The 21,081-nt window shown below is 30.4% G+C and overlaps 1 protein-coding gene across 1 annotated transcript in view; it reads right to left on the bottom strand.

The window, feature by feature from the left end:
• Nucleotides 1-1,253: 1,253 nt before the first annotated feature.
• Nucleotides 1,254-21,081, bottom strand: part of LOC129946974 (SCY1-like protein 2) — a 156,065-nt gene continuing 136,237 nt past the window's right edge. Inside the window, exons 19-20 of the mRNA XM_056057360.1 lie at nucleotides 10,670-10,819; nucleotides 1,254-2,135 (exon numbers count right to left, since the gene is read on the bottom strand). Of these exons, the coding sequence (XP_055913335.1) occupies nucleotides 2,109-2,135; nucleotides 10,670-10,819 (177 nt within the window). The 3' untranslated portion in view covers nucleotides 1,254-2,108. The remainder of the gene's footprint in view (nucleotides 2,136-10,669; nucleotides 10,820-21,081) is intronic.

Raw genomic sequence — 21,081 nt, forward strand, 5'->3', positions numbered from 1 at the left:
CTTACTTTTAGTTTATTTTTTACACAAATTCATTTGACAATAAAAAACTAATAAAAATGGTTTTCCACTGAAGAATTATGAAAACAAAGAAAGATTTTGAGTAAAGTTTTTGACTGCATTGAAAATATTGTTTTAAGTATGTTTTTAAAGTTTAAGAAAAATCGGCAGATGAGCACTTTATTTTTGAATTCCCAAAATATGGTAATAGTTCAAAAACTGAATTCCTATCTAACCGATACACTTTTAGTTCAGTTAAAACTGTTTTGAGTTATATATTGAAAAATAAGGCAACTATTCAAGAATTTTTTCTTGTGACAAAAAATAAATTACATGGATAGGATTCAATATTTCTGTGACTTTTGTATAAATAAATTGTAAATGCAAGGTATTTGAATATTTTCAAAGATAAGAAACGTAATGTTTTTAAACTATGATTTTTAAATCAAATATGATTAATAACAATATTTTCTATTTCAAAATTGTACTTATCTGGGTCACGTCACAAACAATTTTTAAAGTAAAACAAAACACACAATTTTTTGTAAAGTCCTTTTAGCATCTATTGGTATATCTCTATTGGTTCTTAAAATATGGACGACGAAAAATGGTTTCCCAAACGTACGGACGTACGATTTACTTTCAACGATCCTTGAAACGTTTAGATATGTCAACATTTTCTGCGGGAAGTTAAGAAACAAAAAATTTAATCTTTTTCAATTGCGCCAATAAAAAAAATACTTGCTAAAAACTTACAATCAATCTTAAGTTTTCAGTCCTTTCTTTTACCAAAAACTGGAAAATAGAGAATCTGAACTATTTTTAAATTATTTTAAGATAAAGAATACTTAAATAATGTTTAGCTGAATCATAAATTAGTCGATTAACTTTTAAGGAATATTTTGAAAATAAACAAGAAAAACAATTCGATGCTGCAAAGATTTCATTATTTTATGTTTCATAAGATTTGAAAATTATTTTTTTTATTTTCTTACTCATATTATTAAATTAAATGCATTTTTGAAAATTGCGCACAGAAGAAATATTGGCCAACATTCTTTCGAAAAGAATCAGAAAATTGTAGTTTTTCTTCTTTATGAAAAAAACACAAAATTTAATTAAATATGCAATCTCTGAAAATTTAAAATTTTTATGATTTGAAAAAAAAAAACAAGTTATTTTTCAAACTAGTGCTTACATTTTATTTGTTGTATGTACAGGCGATGGCGTTTATAGTAGAATTAATATCAAAGATGTGCTGTTTGCGATCTAAAAGGGTCGCATTAGTATGAAAAAATGTATTTCACTAAATATTTTACATGTGCCCTTTTCGAAATTGCATATACAATTCAAAGTTTCGTATTTCTTTAAAAAAAAAGGAGTTATTTCATTTTTCTTTCTGGCTAACTTTAATTCCTGTCTGATTAATTTTAGTACTCTGACTTGTTTTCCAAAAAAATCTAGTTTTTTTCTGATTTGAAATTGAAAAAAAATTGGAATATTTTTAAGGGTTATTAAACTAAATGTTAACAAACAATTAAGTGAACAAAAAGTAATAAATTAATAAAATTCTAACACTAGCTAAGATTTTGAAATTCAATCTCAAAAATTGTCAACGTTTTAGAAACTTGAGCTTCGACTAAATTGTAAAATAGTATGACTTAAAAACAATAGTTTCTAAATAAACAAATTGTATTAAAACCCAAAATAAATAAACTTAAAGTTTTTAAAGGCTATATGAAGAGTGTTTTGTGATATGATGATTGATTTTTGAAAGCTATAGTCTATAGAGATTTTTGCTAAATATTTTTTAAACATACAAAGATATGTTGATTTTATTTGTTTTCTTTTTTTTTGTAGATAAGAAGTATTTATATTAAATGTAAATATGTATTGATATATTTTAATAATAAAAACATTGAGAATATTTTGAAAAAAAGAAAGTGTCGGCAAATATTGTTTCATGTTTTTTTTGTTCTTGTTCTTGTTGTATTTTGGTTTAAAAAATTATTTTTTTTAAACTTTCTTAACTGTTTATATAGTTAGTTAGTTAGTTATGTTGAACCAGCATGTTAGTTTGAGTATAGATATATATATATATTTTATTTTGTTTAAGTTCGACCGGAAAACAGCTGGTACTGTAAAAATTTAATAACAAAAAAAATTGAGTTAATTTAATAAAAAAATGTATTTTTTGTTATGTTTTTTTTTTTTTTTAATTTAATTTTTTTAAGGATTGAGGGAAAGGATTTTAACACTCACACAATGAAATACAAAAAGATTTTTTGAAAAAATTGTTTTTTTTTTGTTTAAATTTTTTAATGGTTTGACAACAAACAAGGTTTTTTTTTGACACAAGGTAGAGGAAATACCTGATGCAGAAATTGGGAAACACACATTAGAGTTAATTCGATCACAAAGTTTTATGAGGTATATATACGAGTATTCAAAGCAGTTTGTTGGATTTAAAGTGAACTTATTGAGATTTCTTACGAGGATAGGAATTTCGTTGAAGTCTTAAGAGAGAGAAAGTTTTGAGTTCGTATTCTATAATTATTGCATTGGTACAAGCAGGAGAAGGCAATTGTTTGAATTATTCGTGAGTGCATTCATTTGAAGGAGAACTAGAGTACGAGTGGAGTAAATTTGTTTGAAATCAAATCTTGAGTATTGAATTAAAGTGGGACATGAATACAAGTTCGCAAATGTTGTGGGTGTTTTTTTTTTTTAATTTAATACAAAACAATAATCAATCAGTTTATAAAATTACGAAATTGGAGTTGGGAGTACAAATTTTGAAGTCGTCAATGATCTTAAGTCATGAAAGTATACATTTTGTTGCCAACTAGCATATATTTACTTCTTAATTTATTGCGGTAAAGGTAGATCTGTACATGATGCGAACAACATTTAACAAAAAAACATAATTTTCAAAAAAAAAAATACCAATTGTTTCTCTTATAGCCCCCAAGAGTAATTTAGATACTTTTTCAGTTTATGTAATTTGATCTGTAACGAAGTTGATTTAGGCATCTTCGTGGCGATGTTTCCTAATAAAATATAAAATTTATTTTTTTAAGTAAATATTTGTACCAACAAATTTGAAGAAAAGTGCTTGGGAACTTTTTATTTAAGATAAATGGAAAAATCCATTAATTACCTGACAGTGTAATTGATTATGACTTTTATGTTGCAAATACGAGTGTCTCTAAGAATGGAACAAAAAAATAGTTTAAAATTAGTTTTTATACTCAAAACTTTTATGAAATAATATTCACTCAATGTCGGTAAAAATGGGTAAAAAAATTAAGGGCATTTTATGAAGGTACAATTGCAAATGACCAATGCATGGAAATTCAAATTTGTTTCTCCTAGAATATGGGAAGAAAACACTCTTTTCAAAATTTCAAAAACACAGGAGTTACGTTGAAAAACTTAAGAAAAATTAGGGGCATAACAGCACCATGTGCAATCGTGCTTATGTACTCTTTCTAATAATGAACCTAAAAGGAGGAAATATTTGGTTAGCAACATCAGATGAAAGAGTGCAGAATGTTCTTTTCGATGATTCGAGTACTCTTTCGAATATCAAGAATTCAAGTGAAAACGTGCGAAGTGAAATTTCAAGCTCGAGTACGTTGTCGTTTTTAATAACGGTTCTAAAAAACAAAGTGGTCTTTTAATAAACGTAAGATACAATCGTGCATAGTGTTTTTGTACTCTTTCCGAAAATAAACTTTACTGAAATGGCGGATAGGAAACGCCAGGTGCAGCTGCGTGGTGTTTTCGTTTAGGCTCGAGTTCTCTTTTCAGTAACTCATACTAAAAGGAGTGTAACTTATATTATAAATAGTGTTTCAAAACTTTAAGAACGAATTACATTTTTTTTTTGTTTAGTTTAAGGAATTACGGTTTTAAAATATTTATATTATTTATTTAGAACCCTTCAACCCCTGAGTGTATAAATTTTTCAATTTTTAATGAAAATTTTAACTGGTGTAAGGGGAATTAAGTTTTAAAAAGGGTCCACCTATAAATCTACATATAAGTTAGGTATATACAATAATCTATGTAACAACCAATCCAAAGTCACAAGGGAGTCTTTTGGATGTTAGCATAAGGATCAAATAAAGGAAACCAACATCATATACCCCGAATAAAGGAAACATATCTTCCTCATTACACTTTGTGATGTGTCCAATTTAACAAACAAAAAAGTAAAACAAAAAGTTTGAATAACATTAAGGTTCTGACACAGGGAAAAGGAGAACATTTAAAATAATTTTCGTAAATTTAGGGTTCAATCGTGTATATAATAAAAAAAGTGTGTTTTTGAATTTATTTAAGAAAAAAATTATGGTTTGGAGTGTGTGTACATTTATTTTATATATATATAAAGTGAAAGCTACCGGATCTATTATGTATAGGTAGGTATGTTTAAATAAAAAAGTATAATAATAATAATTAATTAATGTATTTTCATCTCTAAACAATTAACTACAACTACTACTAAGTAAAAGACACAGGCTTCTTGGCGTACATTTCTTAAAAATTACTTATAATGTTCGTTTTATATTTTTTTAAATTATTTTATTGTGAAATTTCATATATTTTTTTCCATTTCCAGCTTTTTACAGAATTTATTATGTATTTATTGTATTTAGCGATTTTTATTTAAAAATTTTTGCTGAGAAAATTAGTTAAAAAAAATTATTAACTCAATACCACAAAAATAATATAATGTATTATCAAGTTTAATTTAAATTTAATTTATTATTATAAGGCACTTTTTTGTAAGTAATTTTTGTTTGTTTCAAGCATTTATATGTAGTGTAGTTTTTTTTCTCGTTACTGTTGTTCTTGTTATTTAGAAAAAATCAAACATTCGATTTGTGAGTAAATTATGGTTTTTAAATTTATGCAGACAAATTTAAATGTTGCATCGAATATATGAATAAGAAAAGAAGCCAACATCTTATATGCAAAATTAATAAAAAAATTATAAATTTTCAGTCAACGTTAGTTAGGAAAAAATGTTAAGTTGTTAATTTGTTTTTATTTATTTATGTTTCTTTTTTTTCACAGCTACGATGCTTGCTTGAATAAGAAGGTACTTGGAGAGAAATATATATTTTCTTTTTGAAAATTTGATAAAAATTAAAAAATTGTAATAAATAAAAACAAATTAATATTTATTAAACATATCATATGTATGAGAGCAGACCAAAATGCATAGAAATATTACGAGGAGCATGAACAAGCATTGCTAGTTTTATAAAATTTAATAGATAATATTTTTTTTTATTTTTTAATTCGTATTTTTGTTTTTGTTTTGTTAATTTTTAATTAAAATTACAAAAAATATTTAATACTTAAGCCTTAAAGTGTCAGTCATTCAATTCCATATAGCATATAACATATCGCTTGATAAGTTACTTTTTTTTAGTAAATAATTTCAATAAAAACAATTAATGATATTTATATGTGAAACATAAAAAAATAACAAAGTGAATTATTGATTACTCATTGCTTTTTGTTTATGAGATTGGATAATATGGATTTTGTCGCTTAAAAATTTTATATTGTTTTTTGTGAATAAGAAAAAGATATTGGCAGATGAAATTGCATGTTTTTTTTGTTTTTGTTTATTGATGAGCTACAGAAATAAACAAGCACTGTCGACAAATTCATAACAGAAAAATTTAGTAAGCTTAAAAAATGTTTACAGGAAAGTTACAAAATTGATGAAAAAAAGTAACTATTTAACTAATTGGAAGGTAGTTTTTATTATTAAATGTAATACTACAAGTCTTATAATTTAATATAGTAATATATGGATAGTATAATAGTTCTTTGAAAATGTAAAAAGAAATACAAAAATTGATAGAGTTAAAGAAATTTAAAACTGTTTTTTAATCATCTTATTCTTTATTAATTAATCACCTGCTAGCCAAAAATGTTTAATTAAATAAGCATTTTATAATAGCAATTATTTTGTAATCAAATTGATTTTGAGTGTTCGCGTTTTCCAACATTTTGATAGCTTGTTATTTAATTTTTGACGTTTAGGTTTCCATGTTGTATAGTTTGCTATAGTAGAGGTTTTTCAGTGATTGACTACTGTTGCCCTTCGTACGCAATCACTAATTCATTTGAAGATTTTAGTGTAGATTGTGATCACATTCCATTAATTTGTTCCCTAAAATCTTCAGTAACAGCAGTAAATACCAATTAAAGATGTATCTTTAGAATAAAATGGTATGACCGAAGAGGTGTTGCTTATAAAAATAAGCTCGAGTCACTTGTACCCTCCATCATAATACCGACAGATTCAATTGAAGAACGATGCAAAGCAATCAAAAGCTGTATTTTGAGCTCCCATGCAACAAAATGTTAAGTTTGAACCAAAAAAACCTTGGTTTGATTTAGCTTCTTTTATGGCCAGGAAAAATGCTCTTTAACACCTTAAACTCTTCAGAAAACTGAACCTGGAAACAAGTCCTAGAAACTACTATGATGCCAACAATATATATAGGATTTTATGTAAAACTAAAAAAACAATCTTATTTCGTTAAACTTACTAGGAGTCTTGAATATGTTCATTCAGCCCGGGAGTGGTGGAAGATTGCTAAACAAATATGCGGACAGTCGATTAAAACCACAACATCAATAAAAGTAAATGAATTTAAAATATATTTTGAAAGCTTTCACTCGCAATCAAATGATTCAGCTAGTATCTCGTACGCTCTTTCTCAGTGACTGACATGTTCAGGAGTTAGATTACCCTATTGAACTGCACGAGATATATTCTGCTATAACTTCATCAAAAGATTTGAAAACTTCTGGTTTTGATGGAATACCGTATGAATTTTATAAAATTGCATGTCCATCTCTAATTGAAGAAATAAAGAAGTTATTCACTGAGATTCTTGAAACTGCAACGCTACCATCATCTTTTAGAAAATCCATTATATACCCACTGTTCAAGAAAGGAGATAGAAATGTAGTGTCAAACTATAGAGGACTTTCATTTCTGTTTACTACAGTTCTCTTGAACAGACTGTCAGCTTGGTTAGAAAAAAACAACATCATCAATGAATTTCAAGCTGCATATAGAACCAACAATTCTTCTGTCTACCAAGTTTATAATCTTATATGCATTATTCAACTTCAACTCTGCCAAAAGCAGAATCTCTACGCTTTTTTCATCGATCTTAAGGCTGCTTTTGATAGCATTGACAGGAATGCTTTTATTTATAAGCTATCGACTCTCGGAATATCTTCGAAGAAACTGGCTACTATAAAGTCCCTTTATAAGGTTACTACTACAGCTGTTTAGGATGATTTGTGTTTTCCCCTCTTTTCGTTCTGTTTTTAAATGATCTTCATGCGGAACTTCCAATCGGTATTATTTTAGACGATCTTCAAATTAACACTCTCTTATATGCGGACGATATTGTACTGTTGTCAGATAATCCTTCCAATTTGAACCAGCTAATTGAGGGTTTTAAGACTTACTGCATTCAATGGAATCTTGAAATAAATCTTGATAAGTCGGAAATAGTAATTTTTCGCAATGGTGGAAGAAGAGCAGCGTGTCAAAAATTACAACATTTCTTGGAATGAGCATCTAACAAACAGATTGGGAGCATCTATGAACTCCATCAATGCAACGTGGTTGAGACTGCTGCGAGACAATATCGTCCAACACTCAACAAAGTTCAAAATATACAATGCCGCCTCAAAAGCTATTATGTTGTACTGTTCTCAATTTTGGGGATACCGCCAATACAACCAAGTCAAAAAATTGCAGCGTTTCTTCATGAAAAGATGCTTTTCAAATCAAATCAAATGGGGTGGCGCAACAGTCCGTTGTGAACCAGGGCCTAGTGACTTACAACTCTCAACCATTCCTGTGTGCGAGTACTGTTGTCAGGAATGGAAGGGACCTACAATTTAAGGCCGAATCCGAACGGCTAGTTTTGAGAAAGCACTTTTTCATGACAAGAATTACTCTTGAAGTATTTGTCAATTCCTCGCAAGAGGCAGTACCCGCGAAAATTAATTTTTTTTTAAAATTAAGCTGGCACAGGCAGGGATTGAACCCAAGACCCCTTGCATGATAGTCCAACGCACTAACCATCATGCCACGGGTACTACTAAGATGCTTTTCACTGCCCGATAATACGCCTAACTATACTCTGCACATTTAAACAGGTTTACTGAAGGGTTTTCTAACGTCCCTCCAGCTACGCTTTTCTTTCATAAGACGAAATCTAAAGCTTCCTAATAATAGATTACCCAACATTTTATCGAAAGTCATTATAAACAAGAACATTTTCATTGCAGATAGAATGTGTACATAATGTAATATGGATAAATCGGAAAATACCATGCACTTTATTGGAACCTGCCCAGTATTCATAACGTACAGGAGAAAATTTCTTGGCAGCGGCATGCATACTTTCTCATTCTCAACTTCTCAACATTCTTAATGGTTACTGCTACTCAAACTTATATAACTTTTTAAAAGCGTGAAGTAAATATCGCATTCTTATTATAAATGAATTTTCATAACACGTGAATGTATGTAACGTAATCTGCTTACTAAGCTTATATATTTTTTAAATTTCCTTTTTAACCTGACAGCAACTTAAAGTTATTGTCAAAACTAATTTTAAACTTAAAATACTCATTTTTTTATATATCTATCTATCTATCTAGTCCGCTATTAAAGCAGCTGCCACTTTCAAAGCTGTCAACTAATGCCATTTCTTAATATGAAACAGTACTGTTCCATCGTTATTTTTCGAAGAGTCGATCACAATAATCATCTGTGAAGCTATCGAGGACATAGATCCACCAATATGCGAACTGGTCAGTTAAAATTTCATGGACAGAATATTTTAATACATGAAAAATACTAGTTATTTTTTAAAATAAAAATGAAACCCCTTATTGGATTATACATAATCTATTAAAATATCTTAACTCTTTTTTGGGAACCTTATTCTTTTTCTGCTTTCAATATAAATAAACATCAAACAGCAATTGTTCCTGCGATGCCATTTAAATGTTCATTTCTTACATTCTTATTTTGACAGATGAATGCGTTCAGTCTGTTCTTAGATCAAATTATTAATATAGACTTTGGCGCAAAATATTGGAAGCATTCAGTGAAGTAGAGAAAAATTATGTCGAAATTGATGATCTAACTTTTGTTTGCAATAACTTTGAACTATTCTCTTTACGCCTTCAATGTGTAATAATGACACACAAGAATAATACCCCACGTGGCCATTTGGAAAAACAGTGGTTTACACTACGACCAGCGTTGACATTCATTTTTATACACAAATCTACAATGTTGAGAAAATAATAAGTAAGATTAAAAATATCAAGTTCTGATTTCGATTGAATGCAAAAATGTTTCTTGTACACAAAGTAATAAGATATATACAAGGTATGGTTTTAAAATTCTACATTTTTAAAGTGACTCATTTTAATGTTCCCCAATTTTATCCCGCTTTCATTAGATGGTTAGAGAGAGGGATAGAGAGCGAGAGCAAGAGAGAAAGAGAGAGAGAAAAGCGATTCAGATATTTTTAACTTACAAAAAAAGATAGCAAGAAAAAATAAAGAGACGTCAAAGTCACCTCAAAAATAACCAACAACATATGTTTATCCGGTAAGTGACGGTAAATTTTCATTTTGACAGATGAATGCATTCAACCAGTTTTAATATGAACATACTGAAATAGAACTGAACGAATAAAATTGGCAGCATACAGTGAAGTGAAGCCAAGAAATGTGTCAAAATGGATGATTGGATTTGCGTCCGCTAAAACTTTGAACTATAAAGTTTTAATATTTTATTGCAAAATATACAGAATAAAATAGTTGAAAAGAGAGCTATAAAAACGAATATATTGTAAATTTTAGAAAGAAGGTACAGTTTAATGTTTATTATATTGAAGTCTCATTAAGAGTATATACGATTGAATAACTTCTCATGCAAATAAAATAAACTCATCATGCATCATTTGTGTTAAAAAAAAGATTTTAAAAACTATTCTAAAATATCCCGAAAATGTTTTATCTGGTTGAAAAATATTTTTAAAAAATGCTTGAGTCCTGTAAAAAGCTGTAAATATAATATAACCAATAATATTTCGTATTGTTTTCGATCAATGACAGTTCTTAAATTCAGCTTCATCTTCTAAGAAACAGGGTTTCTATAGTTATTTATTGCTAAATGTTTATAAATTTTAAACAATTTATAAATTAGTTGGATAATTTTATGAATTCATCGACAGTTCTTGTTTCTTCTTACGATAACTTATTCTTGCTTGATAAGTCATTTAATCATGAAATTTGCAATGATTTCAAAATTGAGGTTTAATTTAATAAGAAAAACAAATATATAAAAATATATAAAAATGTATTGAACAATTATAATTAAAAAAAAAATGTTAGTGCAAAACACTCTTAACAAATAACGATACCTGTGTTTTTTGGTTTTTGGGATTTTTGTTTTCTAGTTTTAGAATTTTCGTTAGTTGCTAAATGTTATATTGAGTGACGGACACTTTCTGACGTAGTTGCGTGTTCCATTGATTGCTAATTGATGTACAGGAGTTGCGTTACCCGACACAGAAGTTAGTTGTCTTACCATTCCGGAGCCAAGTTGTTGTAATAATCCAGAACCAGAACCAAGCGGACCAGATGATAATGTTGTTGATGGACGACGCGAACGTATTGATTGCATACTTGATGATAATAAAAATGGAACACTGCTGGATGTGTTGGGCATAGAGCCACCCTGCGGTTGGGAAGATAATAATGAAGATTTCTTTGGAAAATTAAAATTTGTCCTTGAGTCATTCTTTTTTATAAGATTAAAAAAATGGTAAGTATTTAAAAATGGTATTGTATGTACATTTTTGTTGATAATGTATTTGATGTATTGCAAAAATATTTTTATAAAAGTGTGATTAAATTTACTTTTTTTCTGATGATTGCGTGATTTGATTTTATTTCTTTTTAAATATTTTTGATTATCGCAATTTCAAAATGGATTTGATAAAATAATACTTTTTAAATGTCTGATTTTGAGCAGCTTCTTAACTTAGATTTATAGAAATGTTTAACACATCTACGATTTTTATAAATAGTGCTAGTAAAATCGCCACTTGCATTCTTTTCCTCCGTAATTCAACCGTAAAATCTGTACTTCAAGCCATTCCTATCACTTTACATTTGAACCTAGTTTTGGTTGTACAATTAAGTACAGAGGTTTATTTTTTAGACGCACTAAATGAATATGGAATACTCTACTAAGCTCACTTGGTGCACCTTGTAAAGTTGTTACCCCCTTTATACTCGTAGTTCAATAATCGCTGGATCGATTTTAACTATCTCGTATTTTGTTGCATCCGTATTCTCTCCAAACTATACAGGCACTACATTGGTACACGCACTCTTATTTTTCATTAATATTCAATAAATTTGTTTTAATATTTTTGTTATACTCATTTCGTAATTGTTTACATTTTATCAATGAAACTGAATATCTCGATTATCTCGGTATAAGCATCACCTAACCTTATTCTCATCTTATACGTCCAAATCTCCCAGGTCTAAGCTAGTGCTCCAGAAACTTATTCAAAACTCTTTTGGACAATATTTAAAATGTAGCTTTTAAATAGATTGGTGAAAAGAACATCATTGACTTGTAAAGTTTATTCATTGAATTCGTTAAACAAAATAACGTTAGAACTTATTTGTTTTAAGATTTATAGATTAACAATGCCTTAAGCAATTTGCAAGAAAAAAGCTAAGCTGAAGTATTGAACAAATTTACTTTAAATGTCTTACTTTTAAAATCATCGCTTGCGCAATATAATAAAAAGTAATACTGAAATAAATTCGTTGAGGGGACTGTTTTTACCATAGTTTGATCTGCTTGATATAGGACGTAAAGGAACTTGTCTTCTAATACTTGAACGGCTATAAATGAAGTTCAATTGTTCCAAAATTGATGGTGATATGATTGACCAATTGATTAATTTTATAATAAAGCACAGATGAATGTACTCTTTGTGAAGCAATGGAAGATTTATGAGCGTGAGCCTATGATTGTACGGTGGAAGTTAGACCATGGGAAGAAACGGAAGCAGAAGCGCATGAATCTTCTTTATACTCCATCTATTCTGTTTATATGGACTGAATAAAAGGGATCCCTATTTCAATATTGGTCTTACAAATGATATTCAAAGAAGTTTAAGAATATAAGGGTCGCGAAAATCATGTGAAAACCGTTTTATAAATCCGAGTGTCTTATTTGCATTTTTAATAATATAGTCATAATAATTTTTAAAAGTTAGTTTTGAGTCAAGAATAAAACCTAGATCAGAGAAAGTAGAGAGTTTAGTCAAATAAAAAGAGTCTAATTGATAATTGAAGGTCAAAACATTTTGTTTGCGTGTTAAACACATCGATTTACATTTTTGTATGTTAAGTAAAAGCTTGTTTATAAAAGACCATTAGCGAAAACTATTTAGATCATCTTGTAGGAGTAAACAGTCGTGAAGTGAAGTCAATACGTTTGAAAATTGTAATGTCATCAGCGTGAATTAAAACAGATGAGTGTTTTATAAGGCATAACACTAGTAGTGGCGTATATCGAACAGCATTCTGTGGTTCAACTCAGTAATATTTTTCTTATAGTCTTCGTCTGTTTTGGTTTTTGTGTTTCTTTTATTTGCAATGGCTGGAAATTTCAGGGTAGATTATTGTAATATTCGTGGGCTTAGATCGAATTTTCTTTCTGTGTACTCCCATACTGCTTTAAACAGGCCAGCTGTATTGGCACTAAGTGAAACCCAAGTGGGTGAGGATTCCGATCCCACTGAATTCTTTATTCAAGGGTATAACTTGGTGCCATTATTCTTTTCCCACCATGGTCTCGCCATTTACATTAGGAATGATGTTGCTTATCAGTTTTTGCCACAATATGGTCCCTGCACAAATTCTTTTTTCAATTTTATGTGGTTTAAATTTTCCGTGAATAAGCAAATCATTCACTATTGCTTCCTTTATCGAAGCCCAAATCTAGACAGAGTATCAACTTCTCGTGAATTTGATGCTTTGTCTGATTCCATCCAAAGAATTGTTTCGTCCTATCCTCGCACTGAAATCGTTGTTACGGGCGATTTCAATGTACACAATTCTTCATGGCTTCAACATTCGGGCCAGTCAACACCAGAAGGAGTGTGTGCTGAGATCTTCGCTGAGTTAAACCACCTAACTCAGCTGGTCAACGAGCCCACTCGAATATCGGACGTGGTAGGTCGAGCAGAAAACACTCTTGACTTGTTTCTTACCTCTGACCCTGGTAAGTACACTATTAGTGTCCTATCTCCTCTAGGCACATCTGACCATTGTGTCATATCAGCAAATTTCTCGTGTAAAAACTCTCCAGTTAAAGAAAGAGCTCCTAAGAGAACCGTTTGGCAATACGAGAAAGCCAACTGGGACGGTCTCAATAATTACTTTAGGATCTTTAACTGGTCACTATGCTTCCTCGATAGTGACGTTGACGCCAGCGCTGATATGATCACAAGTTTGATTCTCCTAGGAATGAGAACTTTTATCCCGAATAGGGTTAAAAGCATCAGACCTAAGGAAAACGCATGGTTCGATGCGAGCTGTAAAGAGGTTATTAGGGTTAAGAAGGTAAGTTTCCGTTGTTTTAAAGCCAATCCAACTGAGGAAAACCGGAATAAGTTCAAGCAAGCCAGGAAGGCCTGCAACGCCCATATTCGACGGACCAAATTTTAACATGACCAAAAATTACGGCAAAAAATACTGCAATGTCCCAAAGGCAGTAAAAATTTTTGGTCATTTGTAAAAAATATGAGGAATTCTTCCTCTTCCTCGGTCCCTACGCTCGTTGTGAATGACACTCCATTTGTTAGCTCCTTAGAGAAAGCAAATCTCTTTGCTAGGCAGTTCGCCGCCAATTCAACTCTGCCAGTGAGTGTTATGACTCCGCCTGTACTTGAGCGAGTTAATGATTCTATGGGGCAAATCTTTTTTCGCACTCGTACCGTAGTGAGGGTCCTAAAAGATCTTAACATACACAAATCTGCTGGTCCGGATGGTATCCCCGCTATTGTTCTGAAGAGGTGTTCTTCATCGCTGGCAAAACCACTGCGTAAGCTTTTTTAACTGTCCTACTCCTCAGGTCTCGTTCCGAGCGGATGGAAAACCGCATTTGTCCAGCCTATTCCCAAAAAAGGCGAATCTTCCTCACCGTCTAATTATCGACCGATTGCACTTACGTCCCTTCTTTCCAAGGTCATGGAAACGCTGATTAATTATCAGCTCAAGAAATATCTTGAAGAACGGAAGCTTCTTAATGACCGACAGTATGGCTTTCGTAGCAATAGGTCCACTGGTGATCTCATGGTTCATCTCACCGAACAGTGGAACAAATCTTTACATCGTTTTGGAGAAAGTAAGATTATTGCACTTGATATTTCAAAAGCATTTGATAGGGTTTGGCATCAGGCTCTCTTATCGAAAATGCGTGCTTTCGGTTTTTACGAATCCCTCCTTCATTGGATTAGTAATTACCTTTCGAATCGTTCAATACAAGTTGTATTGGATGGATTCAAGTCTGAAAACCACAAAATAAATGCTGGTGTGCCCCAGGGCTCTGTTCTATCTCCAACACTCTTTCTCATTTTTATTAATGATCTCCTGTCTGCAACATCTAATCCAATACATTGTTTCGCTGACGATAGTACTCTTAGCTTTTCATATTCGTTTTCAGATTCACACCCCTCTTCTTCGGATGTGGAACTGCAACGACAAAATATGATAAGCTCATTAAATTCCAACCTAAACAGCATTGTACAATGGGGAATAAGAAACCGCGTGGAATTTAATGCTTCGAAAACGCAATGCTGTCTTGTATCGTTAAAGCGAAATATACCCCCGCTGCCATTATCCATAAATGGCACTTGCATCGAGGAAACTGAACATCTGGATATTCTTGGTATGTGTATCACCAACCACCTTTTGTGGAACGATCACATACGCGATGTCGCCAAAAATGCCGCAAGATGTTTGGGTTTTCTAAGGCGATGCAAGAAGTTTTTCTCCCCCTCTGATCTGGCTGTTATTTACAAGTCTTATATACGTCCAAAGCTTGAGTATAACTCCCATATCTGGGCTGGTGCTCCTGCAACTTACTTAAGCCTCTTGGATATTATTGAACGTAGAGCATTTAGATTGATTGGTGATATTACCATCATAACATCATTTACGTCACTTGAACATCGTCGAAATGTTTCTTGTCTCACCCTGTTTTACCGTTATTTTAATGGTTTATGCTCTAGAGAAATAGCCAGCTGCATTCCTCCCCTTAAACAGTTCAACCGTAATACTCGCGCTTCTAGGAATGCTCATCAATATACCCTCGAGCCCATCTTCGGTCGTACTGTCAAGTATAGAGATTCGTTTTTTAGCCGTACTATGCGAATGTGGAATGCCTTACCACACTCTGTCTTTCCCAGCTATTGCAATATTCAGGAATTCAAAACCAATGTACACCGACATCTCCTTTCAACCCCTCTCTCCCTTTCCTAGTGCTCACACTGTGTCTACATAATAAGGGTAATATATCCCCTTGAGTGTGCGCTTATTATAAAAAAAAAAAAAAAGAAGGTAAATCGTTTACGTACAAAATAAATAGTAATGGTCCTATGTGGCTACCTTGTGGTACACCAGAGCTGGTTTAAAAATATGATTACCGCTCATTTCAAAACCATGTTGACTGTCAGATATTATAGACTTAGAATTATTAAACGATGTGACTCTACAAATAATGGACTCAAATAACTAAGGGATGACGGACAGTTTTGCATTGGGACGATAATTTTGTATTTCATTTTTATTACCATTTTATCCTTTATGTATCGGTATTATGTACGAACTCTTTCAAATTTCAGGAAAAATTGAAGCTTTGAGCGATTCATTAAAAAGAATATGAAGAGGATAGGATAAATAGGATGCGCATTTTTCCAAAATTTAAAAAAGGACACCTTCTGGACCAGGGCTATAACAAACGTCAAGTTCTGAAGCTTTGTGAACAATTTCATCTTCAGAGTTCCAAAGACTAATTTAATTTAAATGAGGGAAATTTTGCGAGAGGGCCAATAACTTTGAGAGGAGTTCGCTATTTTGAAAGCATCTTTGAAAAAATTTGCAAACATATTTGAAATTTAGGTTCGTTGTTGAAAGATATGTAGTTTGGATACCCGTCAGTATTTCTCTTACTATTAACATAGCTCCAAAAGTTTTTGTTTTTTTTTTTATTTTATGTCGGTTTCAGTATTTAAAATAAAGTCATTGAAAAGAATATCTGAATAGTCAATTACCATATTTCTGAGTTCATTGTACATAAACAAGTCATTTACAGCTTTTGTTTTATTTTATTTAATCCATCCGTTGTTTCTTTTATTTTTTAAGTTTTTAGGCAAGATGCAAACCATGGAGAAGATTTAGAAATATTTCGCGTTTTTTTCAAGGGTGTGGTCTCATACAAAAAGTTAGAGAACACAGTAGAGTTTAGAGCACAAAGCATTAATGTCACAGTTCTCAAACAAATGATTCCAGTTAACTTCACATAACAGATCGAAAAGTTCATTAAGTCTGCATTTTTAAATTTAAATTCTAGGGTTTCTTTGGAGCAATTAGGAACATTATATACATTTAAATTAAAAAATATGTCTAATTTCGGTCTTCTTCGACAAGTAAGGTATTGGCTGAATTTACAGCAATATCAGCATTGAGTGTGTCTGAGAAGAATATAAGGTCCAATATTTTGTTGAAGTTGTTGGCAATCCCAAATAAATTTGATCCACATGAGGAAAGACCGTTAATTGTCCAGAGTTCGTTGGTAGAGGACATGTTAATGGGAGATAGATAGTTCTCATGCGTTTGTTTAGTCCAGATCTAGTTTGGAAGATTGAAATCTTTTAAGACTAGTAACTCATCTTGTGACTCAATTTGATCGTTTATTTTGTCTATGCAATTAATTAAGTTTTCATAAGCGTTGTTAGGAGAGCTAAAAGGTATATATGTATGTGGCGATAGTGTATAGCAGTCCTGTCTCAGTTTTAACTTTTATGTAAATCATTTTTACATCAGATTGATGAAACTCGTCAACTAAAGTGCATATTTTTAACGGTAAGCAAAACTCCACCTCCTACAGTGCTGATGTCATTTAAGCGGTGTCTATCACGTCCGTACACTTGTAAATTCAAATCGAAGAGTTCCGCATCCAAGAATGTATTGTTTACCCAAGTTTCAGCCAAAAAGATTATGTCGTGTGGTAGAATGCTTATATTTTTATGGACCATATTGATCTTTGTGCGTAGTCCGTTGACATTTTGATAATAGATTAGAATTTTTTGAAGTTTCTTCTTTGATGATGTGGCATTGTCTTGATATTGTGAAAATTGTAAGAAGATGATATTCATGTGTTGATTTGCTTATTTTCAAATTGGTGGAATATTATACCGAAGATGCCACATAGAAACGGAGTTGAGAAGTCCAAAAATAGAGTCGGGCATTCTTAGTTTGAAAAATGCACATTTCGAATAGTTTCGGTCTCTACTTCCATGGTTGTCGAGAAACCAAACTTTATTTGAATATAATTCTTAATGTCAAGAGCATTAGTTGAAGGGTCGAGTTTTGATATGAATATAGTACGGTGACCTTCGACTACTTTTAAACCACTAGATAGAGGAGATATATTTCGAATTCTCTTTTCATTTATACAAATAGTAGGAATTAATGGCGCTGGTAACAATAGCAGAGTTCCTATAGATGGCGTAGTGAAAGGAAGAGAAGATTCGTTCTTTAACCGTACTACGTGAATGTACTAGGCTCTTTTTATCTCTCATTGTGATTTTCAAAATCTCAAAACTAATCTACACTGGCATCTTCTTTTTAACCAGTTCCTTCCTTCCTATAGCTCAAACTGTGTCTTTTTCAAATCAAAAATGTACAAACGTCTATTGGAGCACCTCGTTAAAAAAAAAACATTCATCAAACTTTAAAAGCAGTTTTAATTTTCATAAAAGAATTTAAATTACACTACCAAACTGACTCAGTACTTGATTATCGGAAAAATAAATTAAATATGGAACCATCCATCCTAATCTCAAATCATTTTTCTACCTTCATAAAAATCTCAGCGTCCTGCTGGATTAAATCGCTCAAATGAACTTTAAACAAAAGCTAATACACTTTCTACTGTTACCTTCAGTTCATTTGAACGTTTTATAAATATAGTTCCTAATTATCTTCATTTTGAAATAAAAAGAGAACAATAAACTTAACACCAAAACATTTTGCATTGTCTTTTTAACTTAAAAAATATTCCTTAAGTCATAAAACTCCATTCCACAATCTTCTACCTATATTTCCTTTTGTTTTCTGCCTTACAGTGAGGAAGGCAGTGCGTCGTCGGTGAAGGAAAAACTAATTAAAAGCCTCGTTACTCCTTTGTCAGGAGTCAGACAGAGTTCCGAGAGTTCATTAGTCAAAATCTTAAATCCGTATTTTTAATGAATGCCTTCCGAAACATAAATTTTATGAATCTTTTCATATTTTTTTGGATTTTCTTTTTGTTTTGTTTATTTTTTTCCACCTCTTGCTGCAATTAAATATCTTTTGAAAATTAATTCGCTCATACAAAACACCCAACCACCCAACAAGCATTTTCACAAATTAAAATGAAAATATAAATATTTATGCAACAACACAATGTTTTGATTTGTGATGAGAGAATTTAAATTCGTCCATGAATAAAACAAAAGGATATCAACTTCAATTCCATGGCACTTAATAACTTCCAATAAAATTATTGTGCACTGAAGTGATGTTGAATATAGGATACACAATGCATATTTAATCTAATTGAGAACGCACATAAATACCTATCTCAAAGTTTTTCCAGTTTTGCTGCTGATGATGTAAATAAACATAAATATGAAAATTTCATAAAGTTGTGAAGTTTGTTTTTGTTTTTGATTTTTATTTTATCAAATCCTTTCAAATTGCGATAATCACTCTTGTTAAAAACATCCCATGCTGGACTTAAACTTTTGTTTTTGATTTTTGTTTAATAATAATATAACTTTGCATCAGAAATAATTAAACAAAATATACATTGCAAATATGAGTACGAGTACGATTATACTTAATTCATTCCATCATACAAAAATTCCATAAACGAGTATAACATTCAATTTAAATTGCGTTTAATAATCATCCTTTGATTGACTCTTATGCTTTTATTTTAAACGTTTATAAAATTATTTATTTTTATGAGAAAGATTTATATATTAATGAATGTAGCAAAAAAAACACAAATATTGAATGTAATTTATAAAAGATATGATTTATTTACAGTAAAACAACATTTTGTCACGAAATCATCAACATTGCATATTATTTGTTTTCATATTTTTTGTTTTTTTACATGAGATAAATTAATTTGTAAGTAAATATGTATTTTTTAAATATATTTAAAATTAAAAGAAAGGACATTTAAGTGGAACAATAAAACCAAAGAATTAAATTTAAAATAAAACAAACATTTAAAACAATAAAATTCATTTAAAGAAAAAGCAAATTCGTTGCAAAACAAAAAAAATTACAAAAATTAAAAAAAAGAACGTTCGTTTTGTCTGCCGTGAAAGGGCAATAAGTATGTACGTGTACTCACGATCATGCTCCGTGCAAGCTGCCAAATGATCAAACGGAATAGAAAAAGAAAAACAAAGCAAATCTGTTTCACGGTTCTCATTTCCATAAAATAAAAACTTAAAATCTTTTAAATCAAAATTTAGTTAAAAATCAAAAATGATTCAACAACAATCAAATCAAACAAATCATTTGTGTGTATTTTTTTTCTTGCTTTAACTGTTTGTGTTTTTTTGACAAATAAAAGAAATAAATAATAAATTTTATAGAAAACATTTAAATAAAATAAGGAAATTATAACCAAAACAAACGAGACAAAGATACGTTAAGATAGAGACAAAAAACACGAAGAAACGGATGAGTCAGTCTCAGCATATAAAAGGTGGCCATTTTTAATAATATATTTATAAGTAGCACCAATAAACTCATTTTCCTTAGAATATACAAAACAAAACAACACATGACATATCACAAAAGTCAAAGTCAATTGGAAAAAGTTTCCTAATTCCAGTGCTATTGCATTTTTCTTCTTTTTATTTATTTTTTTTTTTTGTTTTTTGTTATGTGGGATTTGTGTTTTGTTTCTATTGACTTTTCTTTTTTATTATTTTTATTTTTTTTGAAAACCTTTTCGAGTGGAAACAAATCCAGATGCCAAACATAAAATCAACAAACAGGTATATCACAATATCAGAAAGGCAATAAAAGTCCTTACACTTCACACATTCACAAAACCGGAAATGAACACAAATCTGTAGAAAACAATAAAAAACAAAAATAAAAAAATACAGAAGATAAAAAGAAAAACAAAAACAACCAACACAAAAAAAAAAGGTAGGATTGAAATGTATAAATAGAACATGATGTATGGTGAGCATTTACAATGGAAAAAAAGATACCCTTTATTTAAAGAGGTTTATTTTGTTTTTATTTTTATTTTTATTTTTTGTATAATTTAAGGGATTTTAAATTTTGATTGTTGTGGATGATATGAAATGAATCATTTTTGATTCCACAAACGATTCTGTCATTTTTATTTGAGTATCGGACTTTTGCCCAAAATGTTCATTAAAGTCACAGAAATTGAAATCATAGAGCTTTTTGACAGCCTTTCAGCCTTTCCTCAATTGTAATGTGTCAGCAGTTGTGAACGTTAACATTAACATCCAGACACAAGCAAAACAATTTTAATTTTTTAAAAAATAATTTCACGTGAATTGAAATTCAACCTTAAAATTTGTGATTTTAAAAAATGCAAAATACAAACAGTTTTTTTGAGGCTAAGTTAAAAAAAACATA

This window comes from Eupeodes corollae, chromosome 2 (assembly GCF_945859685.1).
Source record: "Eupeodes corollae chromosome 2, idEupCoro1.1, whole genome shotgun sequence".
Classification (NCBI taxonomy): Eukaryota; Metazoa; Arthropoda; class Insecta; order Diptera; family Syrphidae; genus Eupeodes; species Eupeodes corollae.